A 16,930-nucleotide genomic window follows, 5' to 3' on the forward strand; every position below is an offset into this window, starting at 1 on the left:
TTCTTCCCTGGGAGGGTGGGCAGGCCCTGGCACAGGTGCCCAGAGCAGCTGGGGCTGCCCCTGGATCCCTGGCAGTGCCCAAGGCCAGGCTGGACATTGGGGCTGGGAGCACCTGGGATAATGGAAGGTGTCCCTGCCATGGCAGGGGTGGAATGGGATGACCTTTAAGGTCCCCTCCAGCCCAAACCATTCTATTAATCCATGAATATCAACTGTACAAGCAGAAAAAAGCAGATAAGAAAAGACTTTTAAAAGCCTGGCTAGTGTCTTTTCAAGTGTTTTGAGCTCTTCAAAACCCCAAAACACTAAAGAACACAAAAATGCCAAGAAGAAACAGCTGCAAAAGTGGCACAATCAAGATATTTTCTACACACTTTGAAACGTTTTTCAAAGTTTTCCAGCTTTTAGCAAATAATTAACCAAATCCAATTTCTTCAGTTTGCAGATAAATGATCCATTTCACAAATTATTTTAACACACCATTGGAATGCATGTTAAAATTCTATTTACATTCACTGAAAGATCGTATTTGACTGCAGAAGCTTCAACATGTTTATATGTTACAAAATATTTTCCCAAATCTAGCAAAAGCCTGAGGTAAAGCCAATGCAATGGACTGAAACTACAACACTTAAAGTTGAGTTCTTTACTCCCCTGTGCACTTTAGGATCTGATGTGAGACAGGCAGTAAAAATCCTGCATCTCACAAATCTTTTTTTCCCTCTCTCAAAGTCCTGGACTCCTTCATGCCTTTGCAGCATCAGGGCAGCATTACACTGTATTGATTAAACAAGGGATTCAGAAAACCTGGGGAAAAGAAAAGCAAAGGGGGCCTGAACAATCACAGTCGATCTCATCACCTCGGTGACATGCTGTGAATGTAATTAATCCTACATTTATTTAGGAGAAATTCACATCCTACACATCAAGCAGCAACTCCCTGCTGGCTTCAGACTGGGTAATTACAGTGTAACAAGGACAAGGCTTCCATTGTAAGGAGGAGATGAAAAGGAAAACAGACCTATGAGGCCAGCCCACCTTTCAGGGGCTGTCTCACCTGCAAACCAGGAGAAGCAAATATGACACACTCAGGAATATCTGATTTTAAATTAGCTGGTACCAATGAAGACAGCAGCTTCTACAGAGACTGTAGAAATGCCACAAGGAATCCTGGTTTTCACTTTAAATCAAAGAGTCCATGCTCAAACTGGCATGTTACACCTACAGTCACCAAAATTAGCACCATCACATTTGTCTGAGGGTGCAGAGCACGTATTTGTGAAGGATAACAAAGCAAGTTGCAGATACAGCGCCACAGAACACAGCAAGGCAATTTAACAGCTCAGCTGCCTCAGCTCACAGCTCTCCCTCACTGCACGTGTTGAAGCTACTACGAAATACAACACAAACAATGATCTTCATCATCTTATCCCAAGTTAAAAAGTAGAAAAACGTACATGGGATCAAACATTCTCCTGTACATGTCATACCTATAAAACTATGAGAAAAAAACCCACTGTACAACAGGCAGGCTGGATGAGTAAGCTGGTCTTGTGGGAGTCTCCCTGCCCATGGCCAAGGGTTGAACTGGATGATCTTCACAGCCCCTTCCAATCCAAACCATTCTGTGATTCTATACTGAGAGCACCAAACCCTGGGAAACTGTCAGGAACACTCACAGCTTCACCTCCAATTCAGGAATACAGATAATACACGTTTACAAATGTTAAGCTGGTACAATTTAAAGCTAAATATGCATGCAAATATTAGGCAAAAATCCTTTAAATTGCCATGGGCTGGAGCTGTTCCCTTGAGCAGGGGTGCAGAACTGCCTGTACTGCCAAAGACTGGAGGAAGCTGTTCAGCCTCCCACCCGTGTCATGGCCAGCAGGCACATATGTACAACAGCAGCCAAAAAACCCCATGTGAATAGAGCCTGGCACAAAGGGGAACACAAAACACTGGAGAAAGACATCAGGCCACACAAAGGAACCTCAGCACAGCAAGAGACAGTGGGTAAACTATTCTGGCTTCTCTAAAGGACACAGCTCCTGGGGTCACAGACTCCTGACAGGAGGGAGGAAAAGCTCTCCTGCACTAAATGCACACCTGGATTGCCCTGGTCCCAGCTGCCCAGATTGCAGCCATCAGCCAACCAGTGGTTTCCCCAAAAACCCTTTTCCCTCTCCTTCATCCCCTTCTGCTTCAAGGAAGGTGTGAAAGATGGAGAAAACCCCAGACTTAGAACAAAAATTCAGTTCTAATTTCACCTTGGAGAGGCTGCCATATGTATCAGAGTGGCTTGTAAAAGCTCGGACCTGAAGAACAAAAGCATGCAAACCAGGCAAATTAAATTTAATTTTATTATGGAAATGAAAGCAATAACAGAAGTGACAGCAGGGTGGATGATAAGCTCACTTAGCAGGGGGATCAAATGAAGTGATGACATGTCATTATGACCTCAGGGGTTAAAGATGCAATTTTCCATCTGGCTGCATCTGGCTTTTCAACAGAAATGTTGACACCACCTGCTGAGATTTACCACAAGCTGCCTTCATAGGTCTTTGTCAAGCTTTTGTTACCCAAGTTAACATTTACTTTTCCCTCTTTTCTGATAAGTTTGGCTGAGCAACATGCTCCCTTTCTTCAAAACCTAACAACACTTAAAAGGATTTACATGCCACCTTACACAATGGATGGAATTATTAATAGTCACTCCACAAGCAGCTTGGAGGGAAATACTGAGAACCTAGAAAGCAGGTGAAACTGTCTTTAAAACTGCAAGCAGAAAGAGGACATTTTAGCAACACTTGCTAGTATCTTCCATTGTCTAAGACATTTTGGAATCTACTTTTCTCTTAGTAACAGGCACCTGAATAAAGTAATTTTTTTGAAAAAAAAAAAAACCTAAAAAAAAAAATCCTTAGAATTCCAGACCTAGCTTGTACTCCCCATCCCAAATTGACTATTAGCCACCTGTGTGTGTTTTATTCAGCATCTTCATAATTTCCAATTCCAGACAGACTGTGCTTAAAATAAATCAGCTTTTGCCAGCCCAGTGACACATTCACTTATTCATCGAATTTACCCACAGCCAAACTATGATCTCAAACCAAATTTGTAATCAGCTATTGACACTCTGCTGGCTATAAGGATTTTGTTTCCCCATGGCATATTTAAAAGCTAGTACCTACCAGGGGTGTTTCTCTTCATCTGGAATGGGACTGAGTGCTGTCTTTCACTGGATATATCCATTATGGCTTTGCCTGTGCCAAACTTTCTTCCTAAACCCAGAGATCTGTTGCCAGCACAGGTGAGCTGAAGGGCTTGTTTCCAGCTGCTTTTAAAGTGCCCAGATTCTGCACTAAAAAGAACCTGCAGTCTGTTTTAACTGTGTAAACAGAGACCCCCCCACCTCCACCAGGAGTTTGTTGCTTACAGGGAAAGAGGAGAAGAAAAGCAAAACCCTCCATGGATTTTGAGATTATCCTCAGCCACAAAAGGAAAGGAGGAAATGGAGACAAAGGAAGTTAATGAAGCCTGATGGAGCAAATAATAGTTAAGAAGCAAAACAGGGGAAGTATCCAGACTGACTGGAGGTGGAAATAACTTTAACACTGAAAGACCACAGTAACATCTATAAACACCTTCTCCCCCCCAAAACTCTTCCACCACAACAGCAACTACAGAACCACAGAATGGTTGGGGTGGGAAAGAAACTCAAAGCTCTCCTCAATCCACCTCCCTGCCATGGCAGGGACACCTTCCACTGTCCCAGGCTGCTCCAAGCTCCATCCAACCTGACCTTGGGCACTTCCAGGGATGCAGGGGCAAACAAAGCTGCTCTGGGCACCCTGTGCCAGTGCTTCAGAGGGAATTCCCAGAGGGATGTCACAACCCTCATCCCTGAAAGGGAAGATGCACCACACCCTGCTCTGCAGGTGCCTCACCTTGGGGAGCTGGGACCCCTTGCCTTGAACAGACAAATCACCACCCTGTCAAGGTATGTCCTGAGTGACAAGTGAGCTTAGCTGCTCCCTTCAACGTAAAGGAACAAAACCAAGTGTTCCCATTCCCTGTGCACTTGCTGAACTTCAAACACTGCTGAACTGCACAGCAATAACTGCAGCATATGCTTAAATGCTGTCCTGATTCAGGCCTAAAAATAGGACTGGGTTCTGCAGCTCCTCTCTCTCTCTCTTGCTCTCCTAATGACAGACAGCCATTGTGCCATGTCACTCTGACAATAAGATAGCTTAATTGCCCTCTTTCCAGCAGCTGTCACTTCTGCTTAACTGGGACATAATGTGAGAGTCTGGGAGGAAATGTGTTAATCTATCAGTCACTTATAGCTACTGTGCATTTTCCTGGGCTGGATTTAAAGAAAACTGGGTTTATGACTGACTTGCTAGTCATTATATTCATTGATATGGGCAGCAGAGGTATTACTGCCTAATGACTCATTTCTCTGTGAAAGATCCATGAAATAACTTTCTCCTTTATTTACTGCACTTTTTCTACTCAACTTCAACCTGAATTTCCCCATACCTGGTGTATTTCCCACACATTTCAGGTGTGGTTGAAAAAGGCCTCTTCAAATTTGACAGTGTAAAATGAAGTGGCTGTTTCAGGAATTCAGCAGAATCAAAATATTTGGAAACTCCTGTAATTGTTTTAAAGCATTTTATATTTTATATATATTGTTACCTATAGGAACAGAGTCACTGAATGCACACAGAGAATAAGAACCAACATCTACAAACCATCATGAACAGCTGTGAACTGATGGTCTTTAATTCTCCAAGAAGTACTGCTAAGGTCACACCTCAACATACCAGCCTGTGCAGGCTGCCTCAATTCTGCCTCATTCCCCCTTCTGATCACAATTATTACCAAATTCCCTCTATATCCCCTTCACTGTCTTGTGCACTTCAGATATTTTATCCCCCAGAGTCTCCTGGTAAATACAAAGACTATTTTAGCCACTGGTTCAGGAGTCTGCATTGCTGTATTAACAAACAGACAATGACTTTTTTTTTGTGTGTATATTAGTCATGCCTACTCTAACTCACACCTTTTGTGGCTTTCAGAGAAGGCTGTGAAGATATAAGGAGGAAGGAAAAATAATACAAAAACCAGAGTAAATCTGACAAGAACAATATAAAGCTTAGTAAGATTTGAACCTGCAGGTTGCTTTAATCATTTAATCCACTTCCCACTGTTTTCCTACTGGTACTTTTGGTTTTAAGCCATTAAAACATGCTGGTATTCCAACCAGTCTGGCTGCAAACTAGCCAAAACTCTGGGAATAAGCCATGCTGAGTCCATTAAAAGAACACAGGTGAGACAGAAGTGCAGGGGTTTTGTCTGGAGGTGGCAAAGTCCCTCTTTCCTCTCAAGCAGTGGAAGCCAAAGCTTCCCACAGTGCCAGGGAGAGCTGCAGGAGCACAGAGCACATGGGGATTTGTGACACTTCTTCTGGTGTTAATAATCAATTGGTGCAACTGCTACAGCCCATAAATCAATGCTCCATGCAGCTGGGAATGCTTTGCATGTGCTGTCAGTTGTGAACTGGAGCTCCTTCCAGCCTTTATCCTGAAGTTACAGAAGTGCTACATAAACATTTATCTTCATAGGAAAGATCACAATAGAATGAGAAATCCCCACAAGCTGTTTTTTCCCCCAAAACCCCTATTAATATATTAATGAAATTCACATTTTTACTTAAAATCCAATTCCTCCCTCCCTTTTCCAATGGCATCCCTGTATTAAAAAAAATGCACTGAATGCCTTTGCTTCTGTATCAAGAATTGCTGGACAGACACAGCTACTAAATGAAGAAACTGATCATATTCCCACATATAGGAGACAGAATTTATTTTACTGATATTTGTTCACAGATGAAGTATGCTAAAAACATTTCCCACATCAGCAACTACTGAAGAACTTACTTGACTTTCTGGATCCAGATGCAGTAGTCTGTAATGAAGAGATCATTAAGGATGTAAGCAGGGTCACTCTCCATAAAAATCTTGTGAATGTCCAGCAGACACTTCAGCACTGCAGCTTTCCCTGGAAACAGATTTTTGGTTTTGTGATTCACAAGATATTCACAATAACAGATCATCTTTATCCTCTCCCACCTGAGGGTTTAATAACCACAGTATCCATGACCTCCTTGGAAACTGGGCTTGATTCCCAGGCTGGGAACAGCAGCCCTGTAACTGTGTCCTCCAGCATCCACATCCCTGGGGATGGGGAGCCCTGGATTCAGCAGGAATCTCTGCAGGACCAGAGCCTGCAGGCCCAGCCATGCGTGTAATTCTCCACAGCTGAAGCAGCCCCTTCCCCCAGCTCCTCCCCTGCTCCAAACTGCAGCACACACAGGCAGGGCACTGTACTTAAAAAGAAACAAACTAAGCTGAAAAGGAGCTCACAAATAACAAGAAGTTATGGCCCAGCATCTCTCTCAAGAGGAGCATTTTTCCCTTTGTGCCTGCACAAACACCAGTGCTGGGAACACACAGCTCACAGCAGGGCCAGGCACGTGGAACTGGGAGAGGCAATGGAAGGATTACCTAAGAGGGCCTGCAATTAGGGAGAACTTCTCCTACTTCTGCTAGTCACAGAATAGTTTGGCAAAATGAAAGAAAAAGCTCACTTCATGTTCAGGAAGGAGCTATTTGACACACAGTCAATAAAGACATTTTTAATCTTTTACTGTATTCTCAGTCCACAACTAGAAAACCTCCCGTTGTCAGTTTGAGTTTTCCTTCCTATGTAACATTCCAATTAGCTGGAATCTCCCCCCTTAGTTTTCTGATGACAGTTGCTAAAGGGTTAAGTGCTGGAACACTTAAAAAAATTATTTTCACCGTTTAATGGTGGGGAAAAAAAAACCACATTCAAATGAAAACAGCCACCACTGCAAATGGAATCTAATAACCCTCTCCCAAGAGGCTGGCTCCTCCCAGGCTATGAAACCTGAACAGGGATGAAATTTCATTTTACAGATTTAGAGGAGAGGGAAAAAAAAAAAAAAAGAAACAAAAAAGATCAGAACTCCCCCTGCTGTTCAAGCACAAAATTTGTTTGCTTATTTGTAAGTAATTCCATGCTGAAAAAAGATACAGCCAGAAAATGAAAGTTTAAGGGGAGGAAGATGGCAATAAGGAGGAGGAATGGAGAGAGCAAAAAGCCATGGCAAACAGAACAGAAAAAGCCCACTGGTTTTGGAAACCAAGTCAGCAAAGAAAACCTACAACCCCAAATATAACTAATAACTTTTAAATTGTATCCCCATCAATGCTTGTCAAGCATCACTATTTTGACTAAAAAGAAGTGTGCTCTTTCACAAAGAAATGATGTGTGGAATTAAAATTTTGCTGATTTTTTCAGGTTCCAGCTGTCAAGCTGTCAGCCCAAACCATTTCCAACATCCACTCCTGTTACTCATCTGCCAAGTAACAATGTACATCAGTGAATGTTACAGTCATTCCCAACTAAAAATGTCTTTCTTCATAAATTCAAAGTTTTGGATTACAGTATCTTGATGGGTCTCTAATGAGAGGCTGCAAATCTTGCCAGACTTGAAACAGGGAATCCTGCATCAGGCAAACTATCAAATGTCTGCTTTCAGAAGGTGGGCCCATGATATTTAGCAGTTTTTGCATAGTTACAGCTCTGCATTATAGCGATCAATAAATAAACTGCTCTTTATGTGCAGATGCTACTTCCTTATTATCCAGAAAACCCCACTAGTTGTGTTTAGAATAAAAAAGCTTCCAATGTGTGTAAAAGCAAAGTCAGAGAAGGTGTCTGCAAACCACTGGATCCCTCTGGAGCTCCTTGCTGAGAGAGCTCTCTGAACAGCCTGAAACCTGAATTTTACACACTCAGAATCCAGGCCTCTTCCCACTGACTATTTCAAAATGAGGATAAAATTTGACCCCAGCTCTGTATGTACCATTTGATATGATAATCTGATTTTATACCATCATGAAATTCTACCAGCTTTCATCCTGTGTATTTGGAAGGAAAGTTTAAGTCATATATCTCTATTTTACATTCTTTTTCCCCACAGACTTCTATGTATTTTTCCACATTTTCAAGGAGGAGCATTCATCTAAAGATAAACTGAACTTTGCTGTTCTTCTCTCTTTTTAATGGAACAGTATTCTGAGACACAAGGAAAGAAATCTACAAACTTTTTAATTGAAAATATCCTGGTAGTAACTTACCCAGTCAGGCAGTATTTCACTGGATCACTGAATGTTCACTGCAACACCATTTTCCACTGTGACATTAAAATAAAAGCAAATTTCTTACCTCACACGAACTACATCCTCCTCAGGAAAAGGCTGCCAGCACTGCATCACAGAATTTTCTTTTTCACACTTATGAACAGCAACATAAGGCAGTGCAGATAAGTGAGGAGGGACAGCATCCATCTTCCCCTTAAAACTTCACTCCCTGACTGTTATAATGTCAATGGGATTTTCAATCAGCAACAGTTTTTGGCAATATTAAGATTAATATTGCCATTTGTGTGGGTTTTAAATCCTGCAACTCACAAGCATTTAAAATAATCCAGTGATCCTTCTGTCCAAAAAATAAATCAAATGCTTTTCTCAAAGAAGTAACTCACGCTAAATAGAGAAGCTGCAGGTAACTTGAACAAGGTATAAAGATGGTTTGTACAACTTCCAGTCCCTAAAGACTCACCCAGCTGCAGAATCATGACTGTGTCACTGAAGGCACGTGTCACCAGCTCAAAATGCCTGTACAGGGGATAGCACAGCACTCTCCTTCCAAAAGATACCAGGACATCATGGATGCTGGAGAAACTCTGTGTGCATCAGGGAAAAATCTCCATTAGTCTGTGTGCTTGTTTGTTTTTCTTTAAGGAAAAAAGCCATAGCAGAATAGGAAAAAAAACCCAAAAAGCACATTTTGATTTATTATGCCTCTACTCTAAAAATCTGTATTTGAATAGATATGGAAATGTACATGTTAAATAGAAACAAGACACTGCACACTGAGTTTGCATGGCAAGATAACAGAAGTCCTGTACATTTTAGTGGTTTGGGGGTTAAAAAAAACAGAGAGAACATGGGAATAAAACATCTCAGTCAAGACTTTGCCATCCTTTAGATTAAAGCAATAAATTACATCTGTCCCACATTATTACATATATTAAGGAGGAGCTATAAAAAGCCTTTTAAGAATAAAGGAAAATTAAATCCATATGATATTAACCAAATACATGTGTACATGTAAGATCTTGAAAAATGATACACAACTCTGCTTTTCATGAAAATTCTAGATATTCAGGACAGGGATAAATATACCTGCCTGGGGAGAACAGTTCATTGTCCTCCTTCATGAGTGAGGAACACCTAATTTACTCAGGCCAGAGGCATTAAGGAGTTATTAAAGACTTTCTTAAAAGTGATTTCCCTTCCAGCTTTCACTTTTCAAGACAAAATGCTCCATTTATTAATGAATTAAAAAAAAATACCTATTTCATCTTGAACTCTCAATCTATTAAAATTAATAAAAGCACTTTGCTGACAGCCAGCATTTCTTTGCATTCTGTGACTTACCTCAACCCATTGTTCATTTTAATGGATCACCAGCAAGCATTTAAATCATTTATGGTTTGTGATTGAATATTTAGAGGCTAAGGTGTGTTCATGTCATGGCCAGGAAAATGGCAGTCAGCTCAAACAAACCAGAGCTGGGGCTTTTTTTTGGTACAGAATGATGAAAACTCCCAGCCCTAATGGTTGGTCTAACAGAGATAGTTATTAAGAGTTTGGTGCCAGGACTGTGAGTTTTCTAGGTGTGAAATACACTGTTGGCTGCACAAGAACTGCTCTATCATAGGGCAAGCACATGCAGAAAACTCCTTCACTGTGTTAAAAAAAATATTGTGAATTAAGACAGGGCTTTTTTACCGCACTCCTTTGTAACCTGCTACTGCAGAACTCAAAAGAAAACCTGCTGTCACCAGACAAGTTATAACTGAATGCAACATTCAACACTAGTGGAAGAGATTGAAGGACTGGACCCAGAAATCCTGTGCAGTTTCAGTTTTGATCCTGCAAAGCGAGACTGGGCTCAGCAGACTCAGCTCAGAGCTGGGACAGGCCTTTCCACCTTCCTGCATTTTAAGAATTCATGGGTTTCAGGCCAGGTCCAGTCCTTTCCACCCCCAGCTCTGTAACAATTTCTTTGCACAGGCCTGGGTGCTTTCAGTGAACAACCTGAATGTGGAGAGATGGAATTCAGGCTTTCCTCTCATCTCTGCTGGTTCCAAAGGATGTGCAACAGCTCAAACAGGGAAGAGGCACTTGGACATGGTTTAATGGTGAATGTGGTGATTGTGCTGGAAATGGCTGGACCTGAGGATTTATAAGGTCTTTTCCAACCTTTATTATTCCAAGAGTAAGGCTGAAAAGAAGGGGACAGGTAAAGCAATACATGCCCAATAACTTCTGGAGCCCAGAACCCAATTTCTGGCACCATTAAAAACAGGATATACAATTAATCTTCAATCCTAAAGGAGCAAACCTGGGACAGAAACAACACAAAACACCAAAAAAAAAACCCAAGTAACCCAGCAAAAACACAACACAAACTTACTTTTACCTTACCTCCAGCCAGCACAATGCTGCACTCAGTTTCCTGATGTTCCAAGATGATTCAACCTGATTTTAAGAGAAGACTGTAAAACAAGTATTATCTAATCCAACACTGCTGGCAAACTATTTAAGATAACGTTCTGGCAGCAATTTAAGAACATTTGTGAATAAGAAGCAGTAATTACATTATGTGCATTGAAATGGCCACAGGACAGCATTAAAAATTATATTGCAATGCAGATGTTAAATAACTGAGTTGCTTCCCATAGTAGCATGATCCAGCCTATGCACAAAATCTTTAAAATATAACAGCAATACACAGAGAAATGGTATTTTAGTGGAATTCTGTCCCTTTGCACAAAGCAACAGAGACTTGAATCAACAAAAGCCAAGCTCAAATGCCTTGTTTCATGAAAACAGCTCAAGACTTTTGGCTTGCAGAGAGGGTCCTGAAGCCAGCAGTACATGTAAAATGTCATTATTCTTAATATGTGACAGATTCATAGCATTTGAGTGGAAGTGTGGTCCAGTGGGATGACTGGGGCAAAAAGCCAGAAAGCCTTGATCTATAATCCTGGCTCTAGTAAAGATTTGTGTGGCCTGAATGTCTTGGTTTTCCTATTAAATAGGAATGAAAAAAAAGGGCAGGGGGGAAAGGAGAAAAAACCCCAGTGTGTTTTCCACACACATCATACAGTTACTGCAAAACCAATAAAGAATTGCACAACTGTGGTCCTGGCAGATCTGCAATTCTGTGCAGCTCTAACATGCAACACAACCACAATCCCAGATTATTCTGGTGAATCAGCAGGTCTGGACACTTTGCTTGTCATGCTACAGTCCATGCCCTGTGTGTGAGTCTGATTAAGCCAGAATGGCTTTGATTACATGTGCCAATATTTTGGTTAAAAGCATTGAAAACACATCTCCTTGGTTCATATCAGCACAGGAGATGTGAGGCACAGAGTTGTATCTGGGAAGCAATTCCAAGAGGGCAAGCTATCCACACAGAACAAAAAAGAACAATTACTTGTTAAATTTGCCTAAACCAAGATACAGAAATCAGAACTGCACAGAATTGTCTGGAATCCCTTGCTAATCCACATCTCTCCCATTCCAATGCTACTGCAGAAGAACACAGGTATTTAGAAATCCTACTAATGCCCATGTGCACCAAATCTAGAGATATAAAATCTCACATTTTAACTTCATCACCTAAGTTTAACGCCTGGGAATAAGTTCATGGTAAAAGGTAAGTTTCCTAAATGGCAGTAGAGGGTCCAGCACTAAGTTCCTAAAACATGTTATATTTTTTACTTTTATTAACTCACATTCTTGTCCCCTTCATTGACACGGATCTCGTAGCAATATGCCAGAAGAATATCAATTAATCCAAGATAGACGTGGCGACGGCTCCTTTTATCCAGAAGAAAAGATTTATTTGTGAACTTCCTCATCTGTTCTCTCTCTGCCTCAGAGAAGACAACTATAAAAAGTAAAAGGATAATTGATTATGAATTTAAAGCTGGCACATTCACTTTAAGAGATGGGAATACTACCTCAACAGTGTCTTTAAAAAGGAGCGTGTAACTAATCACAAGGCACCAATCACTCAAGAAAAAGCCTAAATCACTCTTACTTTCCTTCTGCATTTTTATTAAGCTCTGATATATTCATTTCCATGTCAAGCTCCAGCACAGCACTGCATGTACACACTGATGATTTTGACCCTCCCCAGGTGCCAAGGGTTTCTGTGGATGCCTGGATATCTTACACAGGGACAAATGCACAATCAGGATCCAAGTAAAATGAGGATCTTAAGCCCACAATTGTATGGGACAAAAATCCAGAGGCAAGTGGCAATTAAGAAAGAGTATGGCAGTTCTAACTCTGTTTTTTCTGTTCATGCTAAGCAGGTCAGTATCACCCCTTGAATCACAACTATACATGATGTATCTCTATTCTATCAGTAAATTTCTTTATCAGTTGATTCTTCAGTGTAAACATGAACCACACTTCACTTTTAAATACCAAAGAAACCCCCAATGAAATATAGCAGTAAAGTTTTGTTCCTTTAAAATTCAAACTCTGAAGCATCATAACATCTACAGCTGGACCATAAACACAGAAATTCCAGGTCTATTACAAGATGTAGACTAGACAATTCCCAAAGGTAAATGTTACAAGATGCTCCTTAAGTTGCTGCAAAGTGCCAGGTGTTCTAAATAAAATATCTTTCTCTGAGAAAATACTTCAATGCTGGAAAAAAAATTCTATCAATTGCCTCAAGTTTTTGAAAATTAATTATCCAAGCCTGAAACTCATTATTAACATGTCCAAACCACCACCTACTTTGTTTTCCCTGTACTTCCAAGTACATGGTGTGAAATTATCAGAACAATTAAAATTGTAATTACATTTCTGCTGTACTAAGCCTGTACACTTTTGTACACTTACACTGCCAAGTTTTAGCTAACAATCTGTACCACAATCAGTATTAATCTGATGCAAAGCAGCACTTGCTGCTACTTATCAAGTAAGCTAAATTGGCAAGTTTTTTTGTAACTTTGATTTAAAATTGTTTTGTGTATTTGCCAGTGGCAAAACCATGCCAGAATATAAATGTGTGTTAATATACCCACATCTAAAGGAGTCAGACATTCATCTCACAAAGTTTCTGACAGATGAGACTGCAGACATTACCTTTACATTTTAATCACCTCTTTTACTTGTTTTAAGCTGGCCATTGCTCATGTTAAAAAAGAAGATACTTCAAATTGTCCTCCAGTAGCAGTGTCAGTGAAGCAGAGTTTAATCTCTGAGGGGAGGATGAGGTCTGACAGCCAGAGGGTGTTTTGTTACAGCCCTACTGCTATTTTACACTGTGATAACACCACTTAAATCACTGGGAGATCTGTATCTCCAGACTCCTATGACACTTCAGCTCTAAATGTGTTAGGGGCACTTAGATAAAATGTGCTGGACCCACACAGAGAGCTGACTCAGTGGGCAGTCAGGAAAGTACAGCTCAGCAAGCACCTCTGATAATCTGCTGCTGAGAGCACAGCCTCACTTTCTGATCCTGTCAAGCCAAGTCTTGAATCCCACAGCTCTCCCAAAGGGAAAGAACCGAGCAGAACTGAACCTTCCTTAACTTTTTTTTTTTCTTTAAACTGAAATATTATGTCCCAATTTTAAGGTTTTTAAATGTGTGCCTCTACCCCTGTAGGAATCAGCAACATCAGATGGAGGAGAAGGCAGCAGAGAGCAGGTTAGTCAGAATGAAGTTAATTATTGATATTTATCTTGCCTTTTAAAACCTGAGATACTTTACAGTGGAACCTAATCATTAGGAGTCTTGTGTGAATAAAAAGCAGAATTTCCTCACAAATAACAAAAACTGCTCTGCAGCAGAGCCAGGAAGGAACACAAGATGCAAATGCCTGAAAACTGAGCAAAGCAGGTAGACAGAAATTTGATAAAAAAAGAAAAGTAATCCATCTTAAACTTATGAATCCACCAGTAATGGCATATATTTGAGCCAAGCCTTACTGAAAGGTGGAACTTTGAGAGGAAATTGCTTCTCTTTCTATAAAGAAATAAAAAAGAGAACAGTCACTGTAAGCATGAGAGGTTACCCTGAACAAAATAAGATATCCTTGGAGCATATAAATGTTAGATTAAATACATATGTCAGCCTGAGCCTTTGAAGATTATTGTGTTGCCTAAAGAGGAGTTTTTTACAGTAGTGCAATTGGAAGTAGAATAAAAATGAACTCTTAACCAAGCTGAATGTGACTGTTAGAAAATACAAACCCTTTCATCTGGAATCTGTAGAAGCAAGACACTAATGTAAACTTCAGCAGCAGCAAGGAAGCTTTCCAAAAATGTTATCCCCTCATGGGAAAGGCTGTGTAATTAATAAGGCTTTATGGAGTATTACTTGACTTGAATGAGACATTTTAAGTATGAACAAGAGAATGCACAGTAAGATGAACAAAAAGGACAAAAAGAAAAGACACTTGGGATAAGGAAAAATTTTAAAAAGGCAAAATACACAAACCATGCACACAAGCTGGAGAAAAAGTAAAAAGGTCAAATAAAAATAGATTCAAAGTAAGGACAGAAGAGAGATGAAAACTTTAAATGTTAATGAGAAGAGATGAACCAAAAAGAGAAAAAAACTTGGTAATGAGACATTAGAAGAACTTGATGATGTAAAAACAAAGAGAAAATAACTAGGGATAAATATAAGAGCAGTAATCAACCAAAGAAAATCTTCAGTTAATTGCAATGTCATGCAAAAAATAAAAAAGGCCATCTGTACTTCTAATTACTTCTTGCAGCCAAAGACATTATAAAGACAAAAGTAATCAAGATTTTGGTTCCAAGAAACCAATAAAGATAACAACTGAAAAGACATCAATGTAAATCAGGAAAAGGAAGAAAAAAAATAATTCTCTTTATTCAGTGTTTCTGAAAAAGAAAATAAATTTTTAAAGAATCTGCTAATTTTTATGTCTCTTTCCCACCATAAACTCACTTTTACATTTAACCTGAGGAGCCACATGTCTTCATTCAAAACCAAATCCTTCCTTCCCACAGGACAGAGAGGAATTGCTGATTAAGTGCACCATTCCTTTGGCTGGGTGGAGCAATGTAAACCCCCAGGGGACACGTCCTGCTGATGCCCAGATCCCAGCTGGAACAGCCTGGAGCACCCCCTGCCCTTCTGCATTCCCACTCACAGGAGACCTTCAAGTAGAACCTGCACTCCCTCTCATGGTGGTTTCCTTCACCACAGCTCACTCAGGGATAGGAACCTCCACTGATTTCAGTCACTTATCCAAACAGCACAAATGTTACCAAAACTGAGCTTTCTCCAAGGAAAAGGGTGGCTTTGTCGGCATTGACATCACCCAAACTCCAGACTGCCCCTCTTGGTACTTAAATTTCCTCAAGATTCACAAAACAGCATGAGCCTCTCCACTCAGCCCCATGAAGGTGAGATTTTTTGATCAATCTTAGGAAATAGGTGTCTGTTATAACAAATGGTTTGGAGCAAAGATGATCCTTTATGAAGTCCCTTTTTCTGGATCCTTTATGAAGTCCCTTTTCTGGATCCTTTATCCAGTCCCTTTTTCTGGATCCTTTATCCAGTCCCCTTTTCTGGATCCTTTATCCAGTCCCCTTTTCTGGATCCTTTATCCAGTCCCCTTTTCTGGATCCTTTATACAGTCCCTTTTTCTGTGTAATTTCCATTAGCAGGCTCGCCAGACTTTTGAGGAGTTTTCCTTGTTTTTGACCCTAAAACCCAACAATAGACATGTTTTTCCTCAGTACCTCAATTTGGAGGAGAAACATTCCTTATCAATAAAATCATCCAGTAGTTCTTCATTTTAATTATATTCCTTAAGCCAAGCAAACAGGAGTAGTGTTTCATTTACTAAGGAGTGAATGGATAAAAACAAACAAAGGAAGCCCTCATTATTGTATTCTCAAGCCTCTTGTACCTTTGTCCACTGCTTTTTAAATCAAGTGTTTATGATGGACATAATTAACAATTTCAGAGGCTGAAAAGACACCAGGAATGAAGATCAGATTACATTCACAGTAAAATACACAACATCTATCCAAAGTCTATTTTTCTCCCAGAGAAAATGGGGAAGTGCAGGTATTAACAGTGCACTGAGAACCCCTGGTGAAGGGATTATCATCATCTGCTTTAGGAATATCAGATTTTCATACAACATAGGAAATGAACAAAGAACAATAGGAGAAAATGCACAATAGTAACTTGCAGTGCTCTCTGTAATCACTGTGTGCAGGGAGGCAGCCTCAGTTATCTGCTAGCAGTGCTCCCACAAGGTCACCTACTCACCCTGGAACATCCCTTTAGGTTTCCAAATGGACACAGTGAGTTTTCTTTCTAAAGAAGTTTCTGAGACACATAAAGTAATGTAATAAAGTAATAAATATTAAATGTAATAGAGAAATAAATTAACTTGAAGAACAATAAGCTATAACATGGCATCACAGCAATTATCATTCAAGCAACAGATGTGTGTATATATATATTTTTATATATATGTATATTCTCACCAAATGCAGGACTGTCATGTTCCTGATGACTTCCTCCCTGCAAGGCTGTCATCTTTTTATGAGCATCAATCCACCAGGGCTTGTACTTTAAAAGACGCTTAATAGCTTCATCTTCAAAAAAATCAGCTCTAGGGAAAATAGAAAGAACTTTCATATGCTATTTATTTCAATTCATATTATAT

At 40.1% G+C, this 16,930-nt stretch overlaps 1 protein-coding gene across 2 annotated transcripts in view; it reads right to left on the reverse strand.

Annotated features, from left to right (window-relative positions):
- Positions 1 to 16,930, reverse strand: part of SHQ1 (SHQ1, H/ACA ribonucleoprotein assembly factor) — a 38,760-nt gene that overhangs the window by 14,751 nt on the left and 7,079 nt on the right. For both annotated transcript variants that reach the window (XM_036391248.1, XM_036391249.2), the window contains exons 7-11: positions 16,749 to 16,876; positions 11,978 to 12,132; positions 10,659 to 10,712; positions 8,725 to 8,848; positions 5,952 to 6,072 (exon numbers count right to left, since the gene is read on the reverse strand). In XM_036391248.1, coding sequence (XP_036247141.1) covers positions 5,952 to 6,072; positions 8,725 to 8,848; positions 10,659 to 10,712; positions 11,978 to 12,132; positions 16,749 to 16,876 — 582 coding nt within the window. The remainder of the gene's footprint in view (positions 1 to 5,951; positions 6,073 to 8,724; positions 8,849 to 10,658; positions 10,713 to 11,977; positions 12,133 to 16,748; positions 16,877 to 16,930) is intronic.

The sequence above is a fragment of the Molothrus ater genome, chromosome 11 (assembly GCF_012460135.2).
Source record: "Molothrus ater isolate BHLD 08-10-18 breed brown headed cowbird chromosome 11, BPBGC_Mater_1.1, whole genome shotgun sequence".
NCBI lineage: Eukaryota > Metazoa > Chordata > Aves > Passeriformes > Icteridae > Molothrus > Molothrus ater.